This window comes from Puma concolor, chromosome A3 (assembly GCF_028749965.1).
Source record: "Puma concolor isolate L17-30 chromosome A3, mPumCon1.1.hap2, whole genome shotgun sequence".
NCBI classification, from domain to species: domain Eukaryota; kingdom Metazoa; phylum Chordata; class Mammalia; order Carnivora; family Felidae; genus Puma; species Puma concolor.
This window is the reverse complement of record NC_141669.1, coordinates 116,700,478-116,725,429: the sequence shown is the minus strand read 5'-3', so window position 1 is coordinate 116,725,429 and position 24,952 is coordinate 116,700,478. Positions and strand designations below refer to the sequence as shown.

Sequence of the window (24,952 nt, the reverse complement as noted above, 5' to 3'; positions counted from 1 at the left end):
TTTTCAACTCTTTCTGATTTTACTTACCAGGTATGACTTCTGGGTAACCAGTTTTCTTTCCCAACTTTTTCAATGCAGAATTTCTGTGGTCCATTGCTCCCTAAAACAGTGAAATCAACAGTCTGATACTCAAGTGGTTCAAATTGTGACCTTCTCTGTTCAGCAGCATCAGCATCACCAGGGAAGTTATTAGAACCACAAATCCATAGGCCCCACCCAAAGCCTACTAAATGGAATCAGAAACTTTGGGATAAGGCTCAGCAGTGTGTGTCTGAACAAGCTTCCAGATGATTCTGATGAGTGCTAATGTTTGAGAACCAATTTGTCAATGTATGCCCAAGAGAAGAAAATGCAGTTTTTTTTAAAGAAATTGCAATTTTATCTAGCTTTCTTTTGCCAGAATAATAGAATGCTATAAATAATAACAGAACACCTAAAAAGCTCAATTTTAGCTTTAAACACAACAGGGAAACTACAATCCACTGTCTTACACAATAAAACTTGGTTTAAACATTAAATTGTTAAAACTTTATAAAATGTAAACAACCTAGTTAATTCAGTATTAACAATGCTTGTGCTTATAGGTCCTATAGAACATACCCTTACAAACTTACACTCAGTTCTTGCCTCTCATTTATCTTTTGTTGTAGACAGAGTGAATGGGGACCTTGTAAGCACTGGTTTTCTAAAAGGTCACTACCAAGCCCTAGAAATAATCATTTGTAGTCACAATGATTAGTGGTGCTACTCGACTTCTTTAATTATTATAGGGTGCCAGGCAAAATAAATGTTCTATAATGTGTGAGACAGTCATACTCAATGAATTTTCTTATGACCCACTCAACTAAACCCAGTACATATATGAATTGGCAGTACTTTTGATTTATAGTATCAAAGTGTTTGCACAGTTATGCTAAAAGCCTAGTAAAGAAATGGTTATTGTGCAAAAGGCTAGTTAAAATTATTCAATAATTAACCTCAAAATTATGTTAATTTACTCTAAACATTCTCTCTTTTCGATATACTACAGCATTTCTAACCACAAAGATGGAACGTTTTAATAGTACTAATTAATACTTAACGGAAGAGTCCAGATTACATTCAATAGACACAGTCAAAAATTAAAACAGAGAAATAGGAAATGAAGGAATTTTAGTGAATTTCACTAATAAAGGCTATTTTACAAATATGTCATATCATCCTGAAAGTTTCTAAAACTTTATGGAATGTTAAGACATCAAGTTGTATACATTATATACACTGAAATTATTTTGGGTTGCCTGTTGTTTTCAATCTTCTTCTAACACTGTCCCCAAACCAAACAAGTTCTATGTGGACTCTTGTACCTATGTTCCTATTTTCAACCCATTTCTACTTTCAAATAGTATGATCTCTGAGGACTTTTTAATCAATCAGAGCCTTGGCCTGTGGTGGAACTTCATCACAGACACTACCTCATTTTTCTCCACTTTGATCATCTGTAATTTATTTTGGCAGGTCTATTATCCTTATTCCATTTAGATTATTTCCCTCTTTTTCTTATCATATTTATTTAAGTCAATTATTTCTTGTTCTCTTTTTTCATATTCTAGTGTTTCTTATACAGAAAGGTTTCTCTGATCTTATCTTAAACCCAAGTCTTTTTAAGTAGGAACAAGTATTTACTAATTAGTGTCTTCTAACAGTTGTTCCCAAATACATATGTATCAAAATAAATATTATTTCATTATGAGTCACTTAAAAATTTTAGTTGGTGCTTAAGTTTATGTATATTTTTTAGAGATTGTAGACACTTTTATTTCATACCTACCAATTTCATTCCAGAATATTAAAGAGGAGATTATAAATATTGTTATAGAAATGGGATGTCAGATCTGTCAAGGGTTGAGAACTATCACATTAAATTATATACTTCACTCTTAACAACTTTCTCTTCCTACACTGACTGGAAGATTCAACCAGATGGCCTCTAAAATTGTATGAAGCACAATCTCGTCTCTGCCTTCCACAGGTATCCTCCTATGTTGTTTTAAACAGCTCCACCTAACTCCAAATATTACTTCTAAGAGCAGACCTAGTTCTCATCTCTTTAATGATTAAATCTAGCTTACACTGAAACTGGTACCAATTTTCTCCTCATTTTGGTCATTACCTTACTTCCCCAACCACCAACATGGTTTTTCTTTTTCAATCTAGAGACGATTCTCAAAGGTGCCCCTCTCCAAAAACTTACTTAGTAATAATCCTTCTCTGAGACCTTGCTAGCACTGGATTAAAAACCTTCTTCCATATTGCTTCTGAGAAACCAGAATATTTATTTCTCCTCTTCACTCTCTGGACTCGCCTTTAAGTTTGCCTCTAGGCTATTTCTAGCTCATCCCTAAACACAGGTGTTTCTAAGCATCTCTGAATTCGATTTCTGCATAAACCAACTTATTCTAATAGCTTCAAGCATCACTGCTCCCATGACTCTACTTTCCTTCTCTACTCTTACCTCTAAACTCATATGAGCAACACCTGTTAAACTGCCCTTCTGCTCCCTGGTTTTCCACTTGGTTGTCTGGCAGTTGCTTTGAACTCAAGAGGTTCTAAGCCAATCATTATCCTCCCTCAATACCTCTAAACCATGTTCTTTACACTTCACAACTCTATTTCTTCATTTTTCAAAACATGGTTTTATCCTGGACATTCTTCCTTTATTAGCTCATCTTCTGTTCAAGTCCTTTTCTAACTTTGGAACCTCTCTAGCATTTATCCCTTCTTTTCCATCTCTATTTCCATCTCCTAAGATCAGGTTCTCACCATTGCTCCAATATTTTCTTCCTATGCATGGTATACCTTGCTATCAAATTTTCATAATATGCAGCTTCAGCAAGTTTTCTCTCTTCAAAAAGTTTCATAGCTTCCAATACCCTCAGAATAATGTCCAAATTCTTCTGGTCTAGCTTTTAAAGTAACTGTATGCAACACTGCCTACTTAGTTCTTCAATTCTGACTCTCTGCTTCAGCTGAAGCAGGCGTAGGGATCACAACTTCTTTTCTCCTATGGTACGTGGCATTATGCTGGTGTTAAAGATTTGAATTTACTTATTATCAGTCACAAAAGTATTTCCATGGTCATTCATTTCCAAACAACATACATTTTGATCAGTAACTACTATGTGACAAGCACTATGCAAGACACCAGAAATAAAAAGATAGAGCTCTGTATCTCATGGAGCTCCAGGTATAATAGAGAAGAATGTTAAACACATCATTAAAATATAGTATAGTACAACCAACAGTGCCTGGCTCATAGGAGACACTAAAATGTTTGCCAAATGACTGAATGACCAAACAGATTTACATATAGAAGATCAGTAAGATCACTATTCTATGAAGTTAAAATGTGGGATCTAGTCTTAAGATAAAAAACTTCTAGAGGTAAGGATTACAAAGTGATTTAAAAGTTTACACAAATCCAGGTTAACTATGACTAGTTAGGAAAAGGGCTATTCTTTTCTTTGTTATTCCTGAGCTATCCACACTGATTTGAATGTAACAGCAGCGTGATAAACAATTTTCTGTATAGGAAAAGTGATCCTGTCTCACATACCCATGAGGTCAGCAAATCCTCCAACTGGCAATCGACAAGTTCCAGTAACAAACTGCAGAAGTCTCATTCTCTTCTCATTATCAATTTCTTTAACAAACTGTTTTTAAAAAAAACACATGTAAAGAGATATATAGGTCTTATGTTACATTTAGCATACACAAGAATGAAAAACAATCATTTCAAATGAACTCCCAGTGTTAGATGCACTAGATAATGACTATACCCACTACCGTGTCCATGTTTGTCAAAGTCCTATCAACTTTCCCCTATATAAATCTTAGGACCACATCCTTTTAAGGAGATAGAAAAAAGAAAGGTGCCCTGGGTCTAAGAGTACCCTACTCATGAAGTCTCAAGATTAGCTCTTCCAGAGCAGCCCATTCTTTTTCCCCACAGATCTGTCCTATAGGATATTCATGTGGTTACATAGGACACAGAGCCTGAGTCAGTATGAGCTTTTTGGTTTTATGAACAAATGAAATCAAGTTCATAGAATTCTGACCCAGATATTTCCCAATAACCTCTCTCAATGTTCTCTAGGTTTTGGTGCAGCTATACACTGCCACAATCAGGTGCCTTTCAACTCCTACAACTCTGACTCAAAACATTAGGTTTCTGGAGGATGCTTTCTAGCCTGTAGCACAAGTATTTTGGTCCAGCCAAATTATTTTTTTTTGTAGATTTTTTTTTGTCAAATATTTTAAAATTCTAATCCTATTTGCTATAGAAGTTTGGTTCATTTGATTTTCTTAGGAATTTCTTTACATAAGTAAGAGACATTTAAAAAAAAATTTTTTTTAGCGTTTATTTATTTTTAAGACAATGCGAGAGACAGAGTGCAAGTGGCGGAAGGGCAGACAGAGGGAGACACAGAATCTGAAGCAGGCTCCAGGCTCTGACCTGTCAGCACAGAGCCCAACGCAGGGCTTGAACTCACAAACCGTTAGATCATGACCTGAGCTGAAGTCGGATGCTTAACTGACTGAGCCACCCAGGTGCCCCTGAGGCATTTTTTTTAATGTGGTAAAGTATATATAACACAAAATTTATCATTTTAAGCAAGAATTCAATGGCATTAAGTATGTTCACACTGTTGTGTAACCACTCCCACAATTTCTAGAACTTTATCATCCTAAACAAAAACTGTTACCTCCTCATTCTGGCCACCCCCAACAGCCTCTGTTAACCTCTATTCTACTTTCTATCTCTATGAATTTGCCTATTTTAGATACCTCATATAAATGGAATCTTGGAATCATACAATATTTGTCCTTTTGTGATTGGCTTATTTCACTCAGCATTATATCCTTAAGGTTCATTCTGTTGTAACCTGCCAGAATTTCCTTTTTCTTTAAGACTGGATAACATTCCATTGTATATGTATATCACATTTTGTTTATCCATTCATCTGTTGATGGACACTTAAGTTGCTTTCACCTTTTGGCCATCGTGAATAATGCTGTTGTGACCATAGGTATATAAGTATTTGAGTCCTTGCTTTCACTTCTTTGGGTATACCTAGGAGAACTGCCAGTCATGTTAATTTCTATGTTTAACTTTTCAAAGAGCCATTAAAATGTTTTCCAAAGTGGAGCACCATTTTACATTCCCATCAGCAATATATAAGAGTTCCAATTTCTCAACATCCTCAACAAGGATGATTATTTTCTATTTTCTGATAATAGCCATGCTAGTAATGGATATGAAATGGTACTTCATTATGCTTTTGACTTGCACTTCCCTAATGATTAGTGATTTGAGCATCTTCTCATGTCCTTATAGCAGACATTTTTTGAAGACACCATTACGATTCCAAACCAGTTCACCCTCTTAAGTTTTGCCTTCTGAATTATAGAATTCTTAGTGAGGTATGAATGATGAAAATCATACTTTAGGCTGTTCTAGAACATTCCAAAAGCATTTAGATCAAATGCAGGAGAACCATAATATAGAGAGGTCTTATACTCTGGGCAAAGGTGCAAATTGCTTACTCAGAAATAGTCTTTTAAAAATGCTGTTGTAATCTTTTTTTTTTTTTATTTTAATTCCAGTATAATCAACATACAGTGTTATATTAGTTTCAGGTGTACAATATGTGATTCAATTCTATACATTACTCAGTACTCATCACGATAAGTGTATTCTTTTTTTTTTAAAAAAATTTTTTTTTCAACGTTTATTTATTTTTGGGACAGAGAGAGACAGAGCATGAACGGGGGAGGGGCAGAGAGAGAGGGAGACACAGAATCGGAAGCAGGCTCCAGGCTCTGAGCCATCAGCCCAGAGCCCGACGTGGGGCTTGAACTCCCGGACCGCGAGATCGTGACCTGGCTGAAGTTGGACGCTTAACCGACTGCGCCACCCAGGCGCCCCACGATAAGTGTATTCTTAAACCCCTTCACTTCTTTCACTCATATCCCATCCATCTCCCCTCTGGTACCCATGAGTTTGTGTTCTCTAGTTAAGAGTCTGTTTTTGGGGTTATCTTTTTCTTTGTCCATTTGTTTCTTAAATTCCATGAGTGAAATTATATGGTATTTGTCTTTCTCAGAACGACTTATTTCACTTAGTATTACACCCTCTAGATCCATCCTTGTTGTTGCAAATGGCAAGATTTCATTTTTTTAAGATTTCATTCTTTTCATGGCTGAATAATATTCCATATATATGCACACACATATACACACACAAATTTTTTCTTTACCATTCATCTATCAGTGGACACTTGGGCTACTTCCATAATTTGGCTATTATGTAATATTTTCATTTACTATAATGCATAGGATGGAATGAGGGCCTGAATACAGTAGGACATTTTGTTTTGTGACTTTTTCCATACATGGTAAGCAATTTCTAAAAAATTATAATGTGTCTGCCAACAGAAATAAACTGAGACAAACCTGCCAAAACCACATGATTTGTTTGCTTGTCCTAGTGTAATGACGGTAGATGGCATGTCTTTGCCAGTCATTCAAATCAATCTCTTGCATTCCACATAAAAGGACCTTTGGAGATTAAAAAAAAAAAAAAGATTTCTTTAGGTAACTGTACAACCTATATAAAAATTCTTGATATATAGAAGAAAAGACTATTATTCAGCAACTCTCAAAAAATTAATCAGGAGGCTTTAGCTTATAACCTGTGCGTCAGGAATGGTGTCCACATTGCTTATGAAGGTTAAGTTTCCACAGATGGTGTTATATATACACATACTCAGGCAAATTAGTCACTCACTGTAGAGAGGTTTTTTTTTTTTTTTTTTTAATTTTTTTTTCAATGTTTATTTATTTTTGGGACAGAGAGAGACAGAGCATGAACGGGGGAGGGGCAGAGAGAGAGGGAGACACAGAATCGGATACAGGCTCCAGGCTCCGAGCCGTCAGCCCAGAGCCTGACGCGGGGCTCGAACTCACGGACCGCGAGATCGTGACCTGGCTGAAGTCGGTCGCTTAACCGACTGCGCCACCCAGGCGCCCCTGTAGAGAGGTTTTGATAGCAATACTTTTCTTGGGGGTAACACTTTCATATACTTGGATAAATTATGGACTTTTTTAACCACCAGCGAGCTTCAAAACATCCTGCCAGCATAAAAAACACTACTTCTAACACAAAGATGAGAAAGTGAGCTGAAAGCAGACACCTGAAGGCATTATTTACCAGCATGCTGCAGAGGAAATAAGAAAAACTCATTACCTCTAATTCCTTTGCATCAAAGTATTGCAAATACTGCTGGGGAAGAATTTCATTAAAGCCCTCAAAGAAAGCTTGTGTCTGTTCTTCAACACCTCGAGACAACCTCCATTCAGCTACCATTCTGGTAAATAAATATTAAAAGAGCTATCAGGAAGTTTAGATTTTACCTTTGAATTCCGAGTGTAAAAATAGTTTTTATAAACTTTATTATGAAAAATTTCAAATATTTATAAAAGTAGGATATAATGAACCCTATATCCCAGCTTCAACACACCACCAATATTATTTCATTATGCCCCTACCCATACCCTAGGTATCATATACTTTCATTTTAAACACAAATAATTCAGCATGTATCTCTATAAGTCTCTTTTTGAAAATAACTACAATTCTATTATCACACAAAAAAGTGAATAGTAATTCTTTTATAGCCAAGTATTCGGTGCTCAAATTCTGATTGACTCAGTTTTTTTTTTTAACATACTGCTTCAATCAAAATCTAAAAAGGGTTCATACATTGCAAACATCTCTTAAGCTTCTTTTAGAGGTTTTCCCTTTGCAATTTTTTTCAATGAAAATACTTTTTAATGAAAATTCCCTAGTAGATACTCTAGATTTCAACTTATTTAAAAAAATTTTTTTTAACATTTATTTTTGAGAGAGAGAGAGAGGGAGGGAGAGGGAGGGAGGGAGGGGGGGGGAGAGAGAGAGAGAGAGAGAGAGAGAGAGAGAGAGAGAGAGAGAGAGAGAGAATGCAAGCAAGGGAGGGGCAGAGAGAGAGGGAGACAGATTCTGAAGCAGGCTCCAGGCCCTGAGCTGTCAGCAGAGCCTGACACGGGGCTTGAGCCCATGACCCAGGAGATCATGACCTGAGCCAAAGTTGGATGCTTAACCAACTGAGCCACCCAGGTGCCCCCTATTTAAACAATTTTAATGAGCAAACAAATATGGGTATTTTAGGCATTTGATCACTTGATGATAACTTATGATAACTAAAGTCCTAAAGTTTACTGTGAAGCCTCTGAAATTTTGGGAAATGGCAGTATAGGCTGTAGTGGATTAATGTGCCTGGTGATTATAATGATAAACTCTGGGCATATTATAATAGAACAACTATTTGAAGGCATCAGAGAGAAATCAATGGCAGGCAAAAATTGCTGGGGATTAGATTCTTGAAGGATTTGCATTATGAATAGGCTTTTCTCCTGAGGGTACTTCCCAGTTTACATGGAGCGCAAGAGAATGAAGCTCAAATAAAAGGCAACAGTCTTATTGGGCTGAGGAAACCTGAGGATGGGAGCTTCAAGCTGTCAACAGTTATGTAAAAATCCCAGAAAGAAAGAACACAAAGAGAAGGCACTCCCATCCAAATCTGCACAGGAATTTACTTCAAATCCTTAGCTGATTGTTAAATACATGTGTGTAGCATGATGAGACTCCAAGGAACCCTGTGCAAAGCAAAAACCGAAAAGCCAAAGACCCAAGCAGAAATTTCAGCAGTTACCTAGTACCAGAGAGATAGAATGTTAGAGTTTACATCTCACAAAGTTACATGGTAAACACTTTAGGCTTTTCCTTGTAAGAAGTAAGGACCATGTTTTAGGAATAAAGGGAAAATGGAAATAGACCACCTCTAGCAAGCTTCCAAAGGATCAATGTGATCTGTCCTTCATTTAACTGCCTGTCAAAACAAAGTCAATATTCTTCAGAGGAAGAAAAAAGAATCCAGAGTCTACCATGTATCATCCACAATTAAAAAAAAAAAAAAAAGCCTGCAAAGAAGCAGGAAAATGTGACTCATAATAAAAGAAAAAAGTTGGGGCGCCTGGGTGGCGCAGTCGGTTAAGCGTCCGACTTCAGCCAGGTCACGATCTCGCGGTCCGTGAGTTCAAGCCCCGCGTCAGGCTCTGGGCTGATGGCTCAGAGCCTGGAGCCTGTTTCCGATTCTGTGTCTCCCTCTCTCTCTGCCCCTCCCCCGTTCATGCTCTGTCTCTCTCTGTCCCAAAAATAAATAAACGTTAAAAGAAAAAAGTTTATAGAATTAGGCCCACAGACAGCCTAATGTTGAAGTTAGCAGAGACTTTTTTCTTTTTGTTTTTTGAGAGATGAGCAAGGGAGAGGCAGAGGGAGAGAGAGAGAATGCCAAGCAGGCTCCATGCTCATTGGGGAGCCTGATGCAGGGATCTATCCGATGACCATGGGATGATGATGGCCTGAGTCAAAATCAAGAATCGGACGCTCAACCAACCGAGCCATCCAGGTGGATGACCGGAGACTTTTTAAAAGGCTATTAAAATGTATTAAAAATTTATAGGATAAGATGGACAAAATGGGTAAAGAGATGGGGATTCTCATCACAGATACTCTTTTTTTTTTTTTTTTTTAATTTTTTTTTTTCAACGTTTATTTATTTTTGGGACAGAGAGAGACAGAGCATGAACGGGAGAGGGGCAGAGAGAGAGGGAGACACAGAATCGGAAACAGGCTCCAGGCTCTGAGCCATCAGCCCAGAGCCTGACGCGGGGCTTGAACTCACGGACCGCGAGATCGTGACCTGGCTGAAGCCGGACGCTTAACCGACTGCGCCACCCAGGCGCCCCATCATCACAGACACTCTTAAAAGAACCAAACAAAAATTACAAAATATCTGAGTATCTGTAACGAAAATTTTATTGAATGGACTTACGAGCAGTGAATTCAAAAGTAGGTCAATCAAAATGGTGCAAACTAAAAGGGCAGAAAAAAAGATAAAAAATATATAGAGTATCTGAGAACCATGGGATGGTATCAAAGATTAAACATGCATCTAAGTGAAGTCTGAAGTATGTAGAGAAGGAATGAAGCAAAAGGAACATCCATAAAGATCCAGTCCCTGAATTTTCCAAAATGGCTGAAATGGCATCAATCACAGATACAGGAAGCTCAGCAAATACCAAGTAGGATAAATATAAAAGCAATCATAATTAGGTACAGCAGAGTCAAATGCAAAAAAGCAAAATTAAAGAGGAATGCTTTGAAAAACCACAGAAAACAGACATTCAGAAAAAAACATAAAAAAAACCCCAATGGCTCTCATATCAAAAATAACAGAAATAACAGAATGACATTATTGAAAGAAAGTGCTAAAAATGAGGGGAAAAAAACCCTATAAACTTAGAATTCCAAATCCGATGAAAATATCCTTTAAAACTGAAGGTGGTATAAAGATGCCTTCAGATAAAAGCTAAAGAATTTATTGCCAGCAATTGCACAGAGAAAAATTATACAGGAAGTTTTTAAAACTGATCCCAGATGGAAAAATAGATCTGTGGGAAGAAATGAAGACAACCAGAAATGATAACGTGAGTAATGTAAAAGACTACTTTTTCTTAATTTCTTAAAAAATCTAGTAATTGGGGGTACCTGGGTAGCTCAGTTGGTTAAACTGAGATTTCATCTCAGGTCATGATCTTGCAGTTTGTAGGATCAAGCCCCACATTGGGCTCTACTCTGACAATGAACAGAGCCTGCTTGGGATTCTCTCTCTCCTTCTCTCTGTGCCCCTCCCCTGCTCATACTCTCTCTCTCAAAATAAATAAATAACATTAAAAAAAATCTAGTAATTGTGCAATGATGTAGGTGGAACTAAGAAAGTATATAATGCTAAGTGAAATAAGTCAGAGAAAGACAAATAGCTACACATGATTTCACTCATATGTGGACTTAAAAAAAAAACAAAAACAAAACCATGGAGGGGAAAAAGAGAGGCAAACCAAGAAATAGACTCTTAACTACAGAGAACAAATTGATGGTTACCAGAGGGGAGCTGGGTGTGGGAATGGGAGAAACAAGTGATGGATATTAAGGAGTACACTTGTGAGAAACATTGGGTGTTGTATGGAAGTGGTGAATCACTAAACTGTACACTTGAAACTAATATTACATTGTATGTTAACTAACTGGAATTTAAATAAAAACTAAAAAAAATCGAGTAATTGCTTAAAGCAAGAGGTAATAAAGTATTATGTGGTTTGTAAGGTAAGAAATATGACAACAATTGCACAAACGGCTAGAGATAGCTAAAATTACACTATTATAAGCCTTTTACATTGTACAAGTAGTAATATAATATCAATCATAAGTTATATAGTCTTAAGTGAGAAATTCAGGATATAGATAATCAGAGCAGTCATTAAAAAAATTAAAGAGGGATAGCTTAAAAAAAAAATCCAACAGAACAGACTATAAAACCTAAAATTTACTCTATTAAAGGCAGGAAAGGAGGAACAAAGGAAATTAGGATAAATAAGAAACATACAGCAAGGTGACAGACTTAAGTCCAACCATATCAGTAATCACATTAAATGTAAATACACTAAACACTGCATTTAAAAAGCAAAGATTATCAGACTGGATAACAATAGTTAAGACGCAAGAATATGCTGCTTGTAAGAAATACTTTATTTTTTTTTAAGTTTATTATTTATTTTGATAGAAAGCATGAGTGGGGGAGGGACAGAGAGAGAAGGAGAGAGAGAGAGAATCTCAAGCAGGCTCCACATGGTCAGCTCAGAGCCTGATGTGGTGGTGCTCGAACTCACAAACTGTGAGACCATGACCTGAGCTGAAGCTGGATTCTTAACTGACTGAGCTACCCAGGCATCCCGAGAAACACACTTTAAATACAGACACAGACAGGACTGAAAAGTAAAGGAGAGAGGAAGATCTATTATGCAAATACTAATCACAGAAGGCTGGAGTGAATATGTTAATATTTAAAAAGCAGAAAACCAAGCAAGAGACAGAAGCTGGCACTCAAGAAGCAGCAGATATGTGAAAACTAATCCTGATGTGACAGAATTGGTGTTGAGAATATGTGAATAAACGAATGACCCTTGAGACTAAAGTATGAATGAATGCAAAGCATAAGAGGATACATAATAAATTATTTTACTTATAAATTTTATCTGATCTTACAATATTCCCCACAAACATATCTGCATATAAACTGGAGATTATTTTCAATGACTTGGTGTTAGATAGCATAGTGGTTATAGAACCGGTATTTAAAAGAGATCTAGCACTATTTCTACCCTTAAAACTCCCACTTTTGGAGAAAAAGTAAAAGTTCTATATGACCAAAATTTTTTTCTATCACTTTATAAATATTAAAAATTGTGGCTAAACTGAAAATATACCAAGAAAGGGGGTATAAAACCTATCAGTATCCATTAGATTAATTCTGTGTAAAGTTCAGTTTGAGTTAACCTGCAGGATAGTCTCTCTACTCTGCTGCCTCCATAAGAATCTGTTCTCTCATTATTTTGCTGCTAGACTTGTTAAAAGAGAAATTTAGACTGATTGTCTACTGAATTTGGTCCTTAATTTCTTGTAATCTGGCTTCTGTATCTACCATGTGGATGTAGTTCTAACTGTTGTCTTAAGGGTTATTAAATTTATTAGCCTCCACATCTTTTAAAGATTCCTTATTTTCCTTGGCCTCTGAAATGCAGGATATGGCAGAATGGGATACCAACTCTGAGCTGCCTGACAGCACCACCACACGTCATGCTTCCCTTTTTACTATTTGTGACTTGTGCTTTCCAGCCTTCATATCTCTGTTCTTAACTTGTTCTCATTTTTGCACAACTCAATCTTCCCCAACCTTCAAGGTTCCCCAACCTCCATGGTTACAACCAGATGAAATGATGTCTCCCTCCTTTGACTTGAATAAGCACTTTTCTTATTCCTCTCTCAACATACTCGTAAGGTAGAAAGTGATCAATCATGTCCTTAATTATACATGATCAGTTCTCTTGATGATTAGTAAAAAGGCCAACAATATTTTTTGAAATACTGTCCACTAGTACCACTAGGCAATTATCAATGTGCTGTAGCCCAAAAGAAAGGCTACATTATATCAAAAGGAACATTCTCTCTCACCTGATATATTCCTCTTTATTTTCTTCTGTCACAAGAATATTGCCACCATTAGGTTTCAAATCATGACTCTTGATTTCACCTAAAATTTCTTTATCGACAGAGAAGTACATTTCCAAACCACATTCCTCAATATTGTTTTCTCTGCACAAATGAAATTAACATTATTTGTTATACAAATTCAATCATATAAAAAGTATTTAAGTAAAGGATTGTGTTCTTCAATAATCACTATAAAACTATACCATCAAAATAATAAGAAAACTGGAAAGATTATGCTCTAAATCATCACATTTTTGCCTAAGATCTTGGGTACATTCTGCAAAATTTATCATATTGAATAATGAGACAAGTCTAATACAGATTATTTAAATTCAATAAACCAATTACAAGCTTTCAGTTGAGGTAAGTTATCAGCACCATAATGAAAGCATATAGACTCTATTTTGATAAATTAAATGGAAACAAACTTACTTAACCCAGATGAGAGAATTGTAAAATTCTGGATCAATAGATTCTAAATCCTTGAGTCCAACTGGTTTGTTCAATATACGCTTATAGAATGGCAAAGAAAAACCTGTGTCTATGAATTTCCCATGGAACAAAGCCTATATAAGAAGAAAATAATACCATTTATGATAATTTTATAATAGAACATTAGATTAATTCTTCACTTAAAGCTCCCTTGTCATCTATTAGGGCACATTTTTGGGAAAAGGGCAAATGTAACAAACTAATCTTAAAAAAATGTCTTAGTGATGAGAAAATTCCAAATGAGAGAGTTAAAGAAATAATGCTTTAGTATTGTTGAATTAGCAAAGTAAACACAGTTCTCTATCTGTACTTACCATGGCAATAAACCTGCCAATAAAACGAAAATATTTCAGGTGATCTGGATTGATGTAAGAAGCAGGATTAATCTGCAGGCAGTAGTTATCCTTTCCTGCATATTCAAACAGGCAATACATGGGGTTCAACACCTCGTGTGACAAAAGAAAGAACCACTCTCTGAAAACAAAAGAAAATTTAGGGTGAAAAAAACCATGCCAAGAAATCAAAGAGCAGAGCTACAAAGTTCTCAGGAATCTACATTCCTCAGTTGGTGACAGTTTCCTAATTCCTTGTTGATTTTTACTGCTTCATTTCAAACATCCATTTTAGAGAGAGGATATTTACACACTGCATATTATTATATTTCAAAGAATCTAAGACATCATCGACTTAAAAGACATCATTACTTGATGAACCACTAAAAATTTTTCTAATTATAATTGTATTACACAGCCCAATGTCAGAGACATTAAATATGAAAATGTTAGTCTTAGAATCAATGAAATACTATATAGAGTCGTTTAAAATTCACTATTAACCCATGTCGTTGGAGCAGCTGAAAGAAGTCTAATAGTACTCCCACCTGTTCCTAAACATCATGGTGTTCCTCAAGTGCCACAGCTCTCTAAATCTTAGATAAATATGGAAAAACTTCCAATTTCATAAAGACAATAAAACACTTAATTCAAGACACTCATTCGTTAGAAAAATGCTCTGAGAAGCTCTAATTCAAGTGTTGTGAAAATACCAACCAGTATTAACGTAAGATTATAGTGACTATGTAACTTGGATGGGCCTAATAGAACAGTAGGCAGAATCGATTTGGGACAATACAGGTGTGTCTGAGATTTCTTTTCCTGTAGGAAAGTTCATGGCCTCTGATGATAATGCTACTTCTACTTATTAACACTATTTGATTTTCTAATTAAGAATAAATGATTGCCCTCCTCCTGAAATAGCTTTAACTTGTATAAAATTAAATGTTTCTACTCATTTATTATTTCCCAGTGATTACTTCACACATTTTTAAATGTGAACTTTAATACATTCATAAATAAGAACTACTAAAATGTAGCCATCATTCAGTAAACATACAAAAACAGAGGGTCTGAACTAAGTCATTAATAAACACTATTTTTACTCTTCACAATAATCCTAGAAAAGTAGATGACTATTCTCATTTTACAGATGAAGATACTTGCCCTAGGTTGTACTACTAAGTGCAGAAAAGGGATTCAAATCCAGTTTTGACTCCAAGTCCTTGCTTTCCACACTGCCACTGCTATACAGATATTTAACCTGATGTGCTAGATTGTTATGGAATAAGCAAAGGAATTTCTTACTTAAGTCAATCTTCTAGGGTTTGATTAGAAGCTCCAATATTAAGAGAGCTGAATTTAAAAATTTTAACTATTTTACATAGCCCTCTGTATTCTTAAAACAAATATATTAATCTCAGTTGGGAATTGAAGGGCCATTATCTGTATCAGTAATCTGTGATGGGGAAAATAACCTGATTGCTACAGGACCTTGTATGCTCTGTGGAACAGACACGAAGTGCTAGACTGAACACTGGCTTCTGGTTTGATGATTCAAAGCTTATATCCAGGTTCTAGAGCTTAGTTATATGCCTTAGGTGAGTCTCTAAACTTCATTATTACTTGTAAAATTCTATCTCACAGGGTTATCCTGAGGATTAAAATGAATGATGTGGGGGAAATCAACTTGCAGCACCTTAGAAAGTGCTGAATTAGCATTTGCTGAAATTCTATAGCTACAGCATAATAAAGGTACAATAATTTGCTACATTTCGTTTTCCTGAAATATAAGATTGAGAAAATACTTGCGAGCAAAGTGTAATGATACCTTTGGAAGAAAGGAACTAAGTTCTGAGTATTCATATTATCACTACCTTGCTACACCTCCATAATCTAAACCTTCTTCTCCTGGAAAAATCACCCACAAACGTCTTCGCAGATCTTGGGGATTGAAGCTCATTATCTACAAAACAATAAAGTAAAAGAATTGGTAAAAGCAGTTGTTGACACACCATTCCACCACTTCCAGGTTTGAAATGTTCTTCATTATAGGTAACTTAAATTCCCCACGACATAGAAGGATGTTTGTGATCTAGTCAATACCACATATACAGAAAATACATTAAAGTTTTATGTTTTATGCATTATACACCTCTATACTTTAATATACTTTATAGATACAGAGCGTGAACGCACAGGTAAGTGGGGGAGGGACAAAGAAAGGGGGAGACACAAAATCTGAAGCAGGCTCCAGGCTCTGAGTTGTCAGCATAGAGCCCGATGTGGGGCTCGAACCCACGGACTGCAAGATCATGACCTGGGCCAAAGTCAGATGCTTAACCGACTGAGCCACCCAGGCTCCCCTAAAAAATCTTACTTTTGACTTACAAAGTTGCTTCTGTCACTTGCTTAGAGCAGAGTAACCATGGGCATGGTCCTTTGTTAGGTCATTTGAGTGGGAAAAACCACTTGGTTTGGTTAAGTTTGGGTTTGTTTTATAGCTAAAAGGTACACATTTAGCAACTGGCTAACCTGGAAATGAAAACCAGTGGCTGAAGAAAGAATATAGTTAACTTTGGAAATGGAAACTTATGAATACCTGGAAAAATACTCAAATTCTGTATCCTACTATAGTGGTTAATAAGATCATCTTCATATTTGAAGGGCAGCACCATTACTGAACTATAATGAATAGATAGATCATTTGGGTTTTTTCTTTGTAAAACCATGTAATTACTTGACTAAAATTGGGCCAACAGAACATTATAAGTATTACTCTTAGAATAAAAGTAACTGGACCTGGACAAAAAGAGGATTTAATGTCTCTATTTTATGCAAGTAGAATGAACTCTTACATTTAAATATCCAGAGAGGCTCAATAAGTAACCTGCTTATGCCAGCCAGGGCTCAGTTCCCACAAAACATATACATTAGTTACATGAATTCATATCCTACTAAAAAAAAAAAATCCCTGATGTAGCAAAAAAATTCAATGCTTATGACAAATATTCTACAAATAGTATATTCGCTATATAGCACTGCAAATGAAAGATATTAAAGGTTAAAACATTTCTTTTTATTGGTTTGTTTGTTTCTTGCTCCCTTGGGCTATTCCTTGTCCCTGTGGCTGCTCCCCCAAACCTATGGCTGTTACTGATTTCTCTTGTTATTCCCCCAAATCTGAGACTGTTCCCCTGGAAATTCTGGTTGTTCTTTTTGTCCTGTGTCTGATACCTGAAGACTTGCTGTTCCCTGGAAAAACTTTTAAGTAGTAACCTTTAATAAATGACTAATATTAAAAAATTTTTTTAAATAAAAAAATTTTCCCCCATGAGCAAAAACACTACTGCAAAACAACTTTACCACTTAGAAAGAACATTTGATGCTAATTTTGCTATCAGATTTGTCTTTCTTCCAAAGCAATCAAATTTTTCTCAAATATGTGACATTTATTTGATGGATGTCAAATCTAGGGTGACAATTTTATTTTATTTTTAAGTGTTTATTTATTTTGAGAGACAGAGAGAGCATGAGCAGTGGAGGGGCAGAGAGAGAGGGAGAGAGATCCTAAGCAGGCTCCATGCTGCCAGTGCAGAGCTCTGTGTGGAGCCTGAACACATGTACCATGAGATCCTGACCTGAACCGAAATCAAAAGTTGGATGCTTAACCGACTGAGCCATTCAGGTGTTCCTATAGTGACAATTTTAAACAACTGTTTAGTACCACCTGGTCTGTCATTCTGCAATAGTCTTTAGGTTTCAAAAGTCAAAAAATTAAGGGACATTTAATCATTTAAAACATTTAAAGACATTTTGCATCTTTTTAACACTATAATAGTAAGTTATGTTCCAAGAAACCAGCCCACCAGAGATTGACTACACAGTTGTTATGAATATGAAAATCAGAAGTAGGTAATGACTAGGGTGGGGACTACACAGTTGTTATGAATATGAAAATCAGAAGTAGGTAATGACTAGGGTGGGGAATGGCCTTGGAAACCTACATCAGATCAAGAGAATCATTCATAATTCTCGAAATGCTCTTAGTCAAGGTCTGCTGCTAAAAAGTTATCTGCTCCCACTTAGGAGGATGCCAATTGGCTTTACCCTTCAATGTTAATTATTGAGGTTCCATTAGGAAATGTACATTACTGTTTCTGAAACCAAGTAGCCAGGTATCTCAGCCAATCTGTCAACCATCTCAGATAATCTCTTTTCCCTCTGCATTCATTTTGAAGCTGTAACTGCCACAATTATCACATGGGCTTGATAATAAAAAATTATGTCCAGGAGTGCCTGGGTGGCTCAGTCAGTTAAGCACTTGACTCTGGATTTCGGCTCAGGTCATGAACTCGTGGTCTGTGAGTTTGAGCCTTGTGTTGTGTTCTGTACTGACAGCATGGAGCCTGCTTGGAAATCTCTCTCTCCCTTTCTCTCTGCCCCTCCCCCACTTGTGCTCACTAGCTTGCTCTCTCTCCTCTCAAAATAAATAAATAAACATTAAAAAAAATCACATCCATATCTGGCTATAAAATTAGGACTAAGTAGATGTTTGTGTTTTAAGATAGTTTTTCACTGGTCATTTTAATCTTCCTTACAACCAAATCACTTAACATTTATTTGCAGTTGGTGTTAAGTTGCAAAATAAAGGTAAGAGTAAATTAACTTGGGTTCTGAGGGCAATAAAAAAATTTGTTGACTACTTCTGAAAAAATACTTTTTATTTTGGTATTGTAACCAAAGACCAATTTCTTTCCTACATAAAAAATGATTTTTAATTATGAATAACAAATGCATATTGTAAAAACATACAAAACAGATGAACATAAGGGAAGGGAAGCAAAAATAATATAAAAACGGGGAAGGGGACAAAAACTTAAGAAACTCTTAAATATGGAGAACAAACAGAGGGTTACTGGAGGGGTTGTAGGAGGGAGGAGGGGCTAAATGGGTAAGGGGAATTAAGGAATCTACTCCTGAAATCATTGTTGCACTATATGCTAACTAATTTGGATATAAATTAAAAAAATTAAAATTAAAAAAACAAAAAAACAAAGTCTTCTCCCCTCTTCCTTTCTACCCATCCAATAATGTTCATATGGATATTTCCAGACTTTTTGTCTACCAAAAGCCTATTTTCTTACTCAAATATCTATTTCAAACCAAACACATAGCTTAAAGACCTGAAACTCATCGCTTGAAATTACTCTGACATTTCGGGGGCGCCTGGGTGGCTCAGTGGTTAAGCATTGAACTTTGACTCAGGTCATGATCTCATGGTTCATGAGTTCAAACCCCACCTGGGCTCTGTGCTGACAGCTCAGAGCCTGGAGCCTGCTTTGGATTCTATGTCTCCTTCTCTCTCTGCCCCTCCCCTGCTCTCTCTCTCAAAAAGAAATAAACATTAAATTTTGGGGTGGGTGCCTGGGTGGCTCAGTCGGTTGAGCGTCCGACTTCAGCTCAGGTCATGATCTCACAGTTTGTGGGTTCGAGTCCCGTGTCAGGCTCTGTGCTGACTGCTTGCTCAGAGCCTGGAGCCTACTTTGGATTCTGTGTCTCCTTCTCTCTCTGCCCCTCCCCTGCTCACGCTTTGTCTCACTCTGTCTCAAAAATAAATAAATGTTATGGGGCGCCTGGGTGGCTCAGTCGGTTGAGCGTCCGACTTCAGCTCAGGTCACGATCTCGCGGTCCGTGAGTTCGAGCCCCGCGTCAGGCTCTGGGCTGATGGCTCAGAGCCTGGAGCCTGCTTCCAATTCTGTGTCTCCCTCTCTCTCTGCCCCTCCCCCGTTCATGCTCTGTCTCTCTCTGTCTCAAAAATAAATGTTAAAAAAAAAAAAATTAAAAAAAAAAAAAGTTAAAAAAAAAAATTACTCTGACATTTCAAAAGTACAGGACATATACACATACAGATCTATCTACATGTTCCTAAATCTTAAGTACTAATGCAGCTGGCAATACTTAATTTAAGGACTCCAATTCAAAAAGTTCAAACTATTTAGATTTGGAATCAAAAGTGGCTCTGGGCTGGCAGCCATGGGGCAAACCCTCGAGTGGATAAAAACCAGTACCTGCTAGGGGCACCTGGGTGGCTCAGTTGGTTAAGTGACCGACTTTGACTCAGGTCATGATCTCATGGGTTATGAGTTCAAGCCCGACATCGGGCTCTGTGCTGACAGCTCAGAGCCTGGAGCCTGCTTCGGATTCTGTGTCTCCCCCTCTCCTGATTGCACTTTCTCTCTGTCTCTCTCAAAAATAAACATTAAACAATTTAAAAATGAACAAACAAAAAAACAGTACCTGCTGAAAGGAATCTTCAAACAATGTTTTTCTTGTCACTGTAATCTTTATGTGCTGTGGCATTGCCAGTTGCTGAAACATAAGAATGACTTAAGTCAACTCTCACCTTAAAATGGCCTATCGAAAAACTAAAAGGGTAAAGTTTTATTTACTTTTTATCTTTGTTTACAGAAAAAAGTAGACTATGAATATGAATTTATTTCAATAATGTTTAACCATGCATTTGTGAGCATTCATGCTAATTAAGATCATTTAATAAGTAAGAAATAAAAGAAAAGATCTCAGATGCAGTGCTTAATGGGTCAAATAAATATTTTCAAAAAGCTAATTTAGATTATTCTTGCTTGTATGGCCCCTGTTAATTACAAGTTTGAAGTTTATAAATATTCATTATAGTAACACTTTGACTAGTACATTTTAAGATCCCATAAAGAAATCATTAATTCAGCAAGTATTTATTTATATATCAGAAATAATTGACCATACCCAGGAAAAATAGAATGTAACGAAATAGAATGTAATGAAATCATTGTTGCACTATATGCTAACTAATTTGGATATAAATTAAAAAAATTAAAATTAAAAAAACAAAAATACAAAGTCTTCTCCCCTCTTAATTATATATATCAAAATCATTTATATCAAATGTTAAATATGAAAGGGGATGGTTACAATCTATAAATCACAAAATGTTTTAACCCATTTGTTTGAAGATTGCTGCCATCTGAAAATTATGGATACTGAAAGGAGAACAGTTTTTTTACTCAAACTGTTTCAAATTTATTCTTCTGGACAACAGAAGCCACAAATAATCTGATAAATCTATTTCTTTCCCCCAAAAATAGAGAAGAGAGATTCCAATGCTTTCTATTTTCCCAGTTCTTCTAGGAGTTAATTATTTTCACAATCACTGTGTAATGTAAGCAACATAACAAAGAAAAGTTCTGAAACTAACCTGACACCAGAACCGGAAATACTGAACCTTTGCCTTGAAGTCCCGTACGTAGGCTATCTGTGGTCCATTGTCTCTGAGGAGGAATGTTAATATGACATACATATATAGCAGCTTGTAAGATGATACATTGAAGGAAAGCAAAATACCACACCCCTTCAGTACTGAGTCAAATATAAAAATAACGTAGCACAGCATACTCTTAACACCACCTTAAAAAAAAAAATTCCCAGGACTAGTTTTAAGAAAGAGACAGAAATTCAGATCTTTTTAAAGACATTGTTGTGGGATTTTCTTTTATATAGAGAAAAATCCAACAGGACTAAGTAAAGGAGGTTGTATCTGGGAAAGTCGCCTATCCCCAAATCCTTTCTTTCCTTTGTCCTTAAATCAGACTCCTGGTGTCTACTTGGGCAGACTGCTACCTAGAATAAAGACACATTTCCCAGAATGGTTGTGTGACTTAACCATGGCTAAAGAACTGTAAATGTTATATAGGACTTCTAGGAAGGCTCTTTTACAGAGAGCAAAGAAAGCTGGAAAGGGATTTTTTTCTCGCTCCAGTTTGTTCTTCCTCCATATTCCAGCCTGCAGTGCGACTATGATAGCTGAAGTTTTAGCAGCTATCACACACTATGAGGTAACCTTGAGAAAAGAGCCCACGGTGTGGAATGGTAGAACACAAAGAAAGAAGCCTAGATCACTAATGACACCATGGAGCTTCCAAGCAAGCCCTAGAATTCTTTTAATTTCATTTTCTAAATGTTCAATGTAGAAATACTTGATTCTAGGGGCACCTGATGGCTCAGTTGGTAGAGCATGTGACTTTTGATCTTGGGGTTGTGAGTTTGATCCCCACACTAGGTGTAACATTACCTAAAAATAAAATCTTAAAAAAAAATACAACTGATTTTGTCTATTGACTTTGTATCCAGTAACACTATTAAATTCACTTACTAGTTCTACTAGTTTTTTCTAGATTCCTTATGATTTTCTAGGTACACAGTTATGCTATCTCTATGAAAAAAAAATAGCTTTACTTCTTCCTTTCTAATCTATATATCTTTAAAAAAATTGTTTTTTAATGTTTATTTTTGAGAGACATAGGGGCAGAGCATGAATGGGGGAGGGGCAGACATAGAATCCAAAGCAGGTTCCAAGCTCTGAGCTGTCAGCACAGAGCCTGACGTGGGCTCAAACTCATGAACTGCGAGATCATGACCTTAGCTGAAGTTGGACACTCAACCGAGTGAGCCACCTAGGTGCCCCCTATCTATCTTTAAAAAATATGTATTTACTTATTTAAAAAAATTTTTTTAAATGTTTACTTATTTTTGAGAGACAGAGAGACAGAGCACGAGTGGGGGAGGAGCAGAGAGAGAGGGAGACACAGAATCCAAAGCAGGCTCCAGGCTCTGAGCTGTCAGCACAGAGCCCAACATGGGGCTCGAACTCACCAGCTGCGAGATCATGACCTAAGCCAAAGTCGGACACCCAACTGACTGAGCCACCCAGCTGCACCCCCCCCAAAATTTTACTTATATGGGGCGTCTGGGTGGCTCAGTTGGCAAAGCATCCGACTCTTGATTTCACCTCATGTCATGATCTCAGGGTTCATGAGTTCGAGCCCCAACTGGGCTCTGCGCTGACAGTATGGAGCCTGCTTGGGATTCTCTCTCTCTGCCCCAACCCTGCTCACGTGTGCACTCTCTCAAAATAAATAAATAAACTTTAAAAAATAATTATTAAAAAAAATGTTTACTTGTATTTTCGGGGGTGGGGGGAAGAGAGAGAGAGGGAGAGAATCCCAAGCAGGCTCCCCGCTCAGTGCAGAGCACGACACCAGGCTCAATGAGCCAAAATCAAGTCGGATGCTTAACTGACTAAGCCATCCAGGTGCCCCCAATCTATCTTGTATTTCTTTCTCTTAATTCATAGAACTACCAATTCAATGGTGAAAGAAGTAGTGACAGTAGCTATTGTCTTATTCTTGCTCTTAAGAGGTATTTTATCATTGAGATGATGTATCAAAGTTTCCAAGGCAGCTGAGAGTTTATCATAAACTGGCATTTTATTTTCTCAAGTGCTTTCTTGAAATGATGATTTTTCTCCTTTAATATGTTTATGTAGTGAATTATATCGATTGGTTTTTGTATATTAAATCAATCTTGCTATCCTGGAATAAATTTGATATGATGATAATGTAATATCCTTTTTATAGTTTGCTGGATTTAATTTGCCATTATTTTGTTAAAGATTTTTATACCTATGTTCATAGAAATATTAGCCAGTAATTTTTTTATACTATTCTTGTTTGATTTTGCCATCAGGACTTATAGGAGCCTCATAAAATGAGTTGGGAAGTGTTCCAATTGCTTATATTTTATGAAAAAATTTTGAATAGGATTGATATTATTTATTACTCATAGTTTTGATAAAATTTGCCAGTGGAAGCCATCTAGCTCAGACCTTTCTTTGTGGGAAACTGTTTAATTATGAATTCAATTTCTTTACTAGATATAGGGTTATTTAGATTTACTATTTCTTCTTGTGTTCATTTTGGTAACTTGTATCTTTCCAGGAATTTGCCCATTTGACCTAAAATATCTAATTTCTTGGCATAAAGTTGTTGAAGTACACACTTTGTTATCTTTCAATGTGTGTAGGATAGGTAGTGATGTCCTTCTTAAACTTTCATATTAGTAATTTGTGTTTTTTTTTTCATCCTCAGGTGTACTAGGGGTTACTGATATTATTTTTTAATGTTTATATATTTATTTGAGAAAGTAGGGGAGGAGCAGAGAGAGAGGGAGAGAGAATCCCAAGCAGGCTCTCTGCTGTCAGTACAGAGCCTGAACACGTGGCTCACATTCATGAACCATGAGATTATGACCTGAGCAGAAACCAAGAGTTGGACACCCAACCAACTGAGCCACGCAGGCATCCTGGGATTATTATTAATCTTCTCCAAGATCCAACTTGTAGCTCTGACTTCTCTACTGTTTCATTTTCATTTCATTAATATCTGCTTTTATGCTTATTTCCTTTCTTGTGCTTATTTGGGGCTTAATTTTTTTTTCTAGATTCTTAAGGTGAAAGCAGTGATCACTGATTTTATACCTTTCTTATTTATAATCTAATCCTATATAAAGCAATATATTTTCCTCTGAGGATGATTTTTTTTTTAAATGTTTTTATTTTTGAGACAGAGAGAGACAGAGCATGAGCAGGGGAGGGGCAGAGAGAGAGAGAGACACAGAATCCGAAGCAGGCTCCAGGCTCTGAGCTGTCAGCACGGAGTCTGACGCACGGCTTGAACTCACGGAGTGTGAGATCATGACCTGAGCTGAAGTCGGACGCTTAACTGACTAAACCACCCAGGCACCCTGAGGATGATTTTTTTTAAACCCCATAAATTGTGATATGTTGTGTTTTTATTATCATTAAGTACAATATGTTTTCTAATTTCTCATGACTTCATTGAGCCATGGATTATTAACAGTGTGCTTAATGATGGAAAGAAATATATTTCTATCCTAAATAAAACACTATGGTTTTATGGTTTTCTGTTATATGTACCCAAACTTAACTGAAACAAAAAATGAATGATACAAAAGTATCTATTAT

General features: G+C 36.4%; 1 protein-coding gene across 4 annotated transcripts in view; it reads right to left on the bottom strand.

Moving 5' to 3' along the window:
- The window catches only part of ITCH (itchy E3 ubiquitin protein ligase), a 146,459-nt gene that overhangs the window by 4,360 nt on the left and 117,147 nt on the right, over positions 1-24,952 (bottom strand). For all 4 annotated transcript variants that reach the window (XM_086702022.1, XM_086702021.1, XM_086702023.1 and 1 more), the window contains 10 exons: positions 21,329-21,401; positions 20,374-20,445; positions 15,951-16,039; positions 14,056-14,215; positions 13,682-13,815; positions 13,211-13,351; positions 7,289-7,409; positions 6,496-6,600; positions 3,596-3,692; positions 28-100 (listed from right to left, as the gene is read on the bottom strand). In XM_086702022.1, coding sequence (XP_086558148.1) covers positions 28-100; positions 3,596-3,692; positions 6,496-6,600; positions 7,289-7,409; positions 13,211-13,351; positions 13,682-13,815; positions 14,056-14,215; positions 15,951-16,039; positions 20,374-20,445; positions 21,329-21,401 — 1,065 coding nt within the window. The remainder of the gene's footprint in view (positions 1-27; positions 101-3,595; positions 3,693-6,495; positions 6,601-7,288; positions 7,410-13,210; positions 13,352-13,681; positions 13,816-14,055; positions 14,216-15,950; positions 16,040-20,373; positions 20,446-21,328; positions 21,402-24,952) is intronic.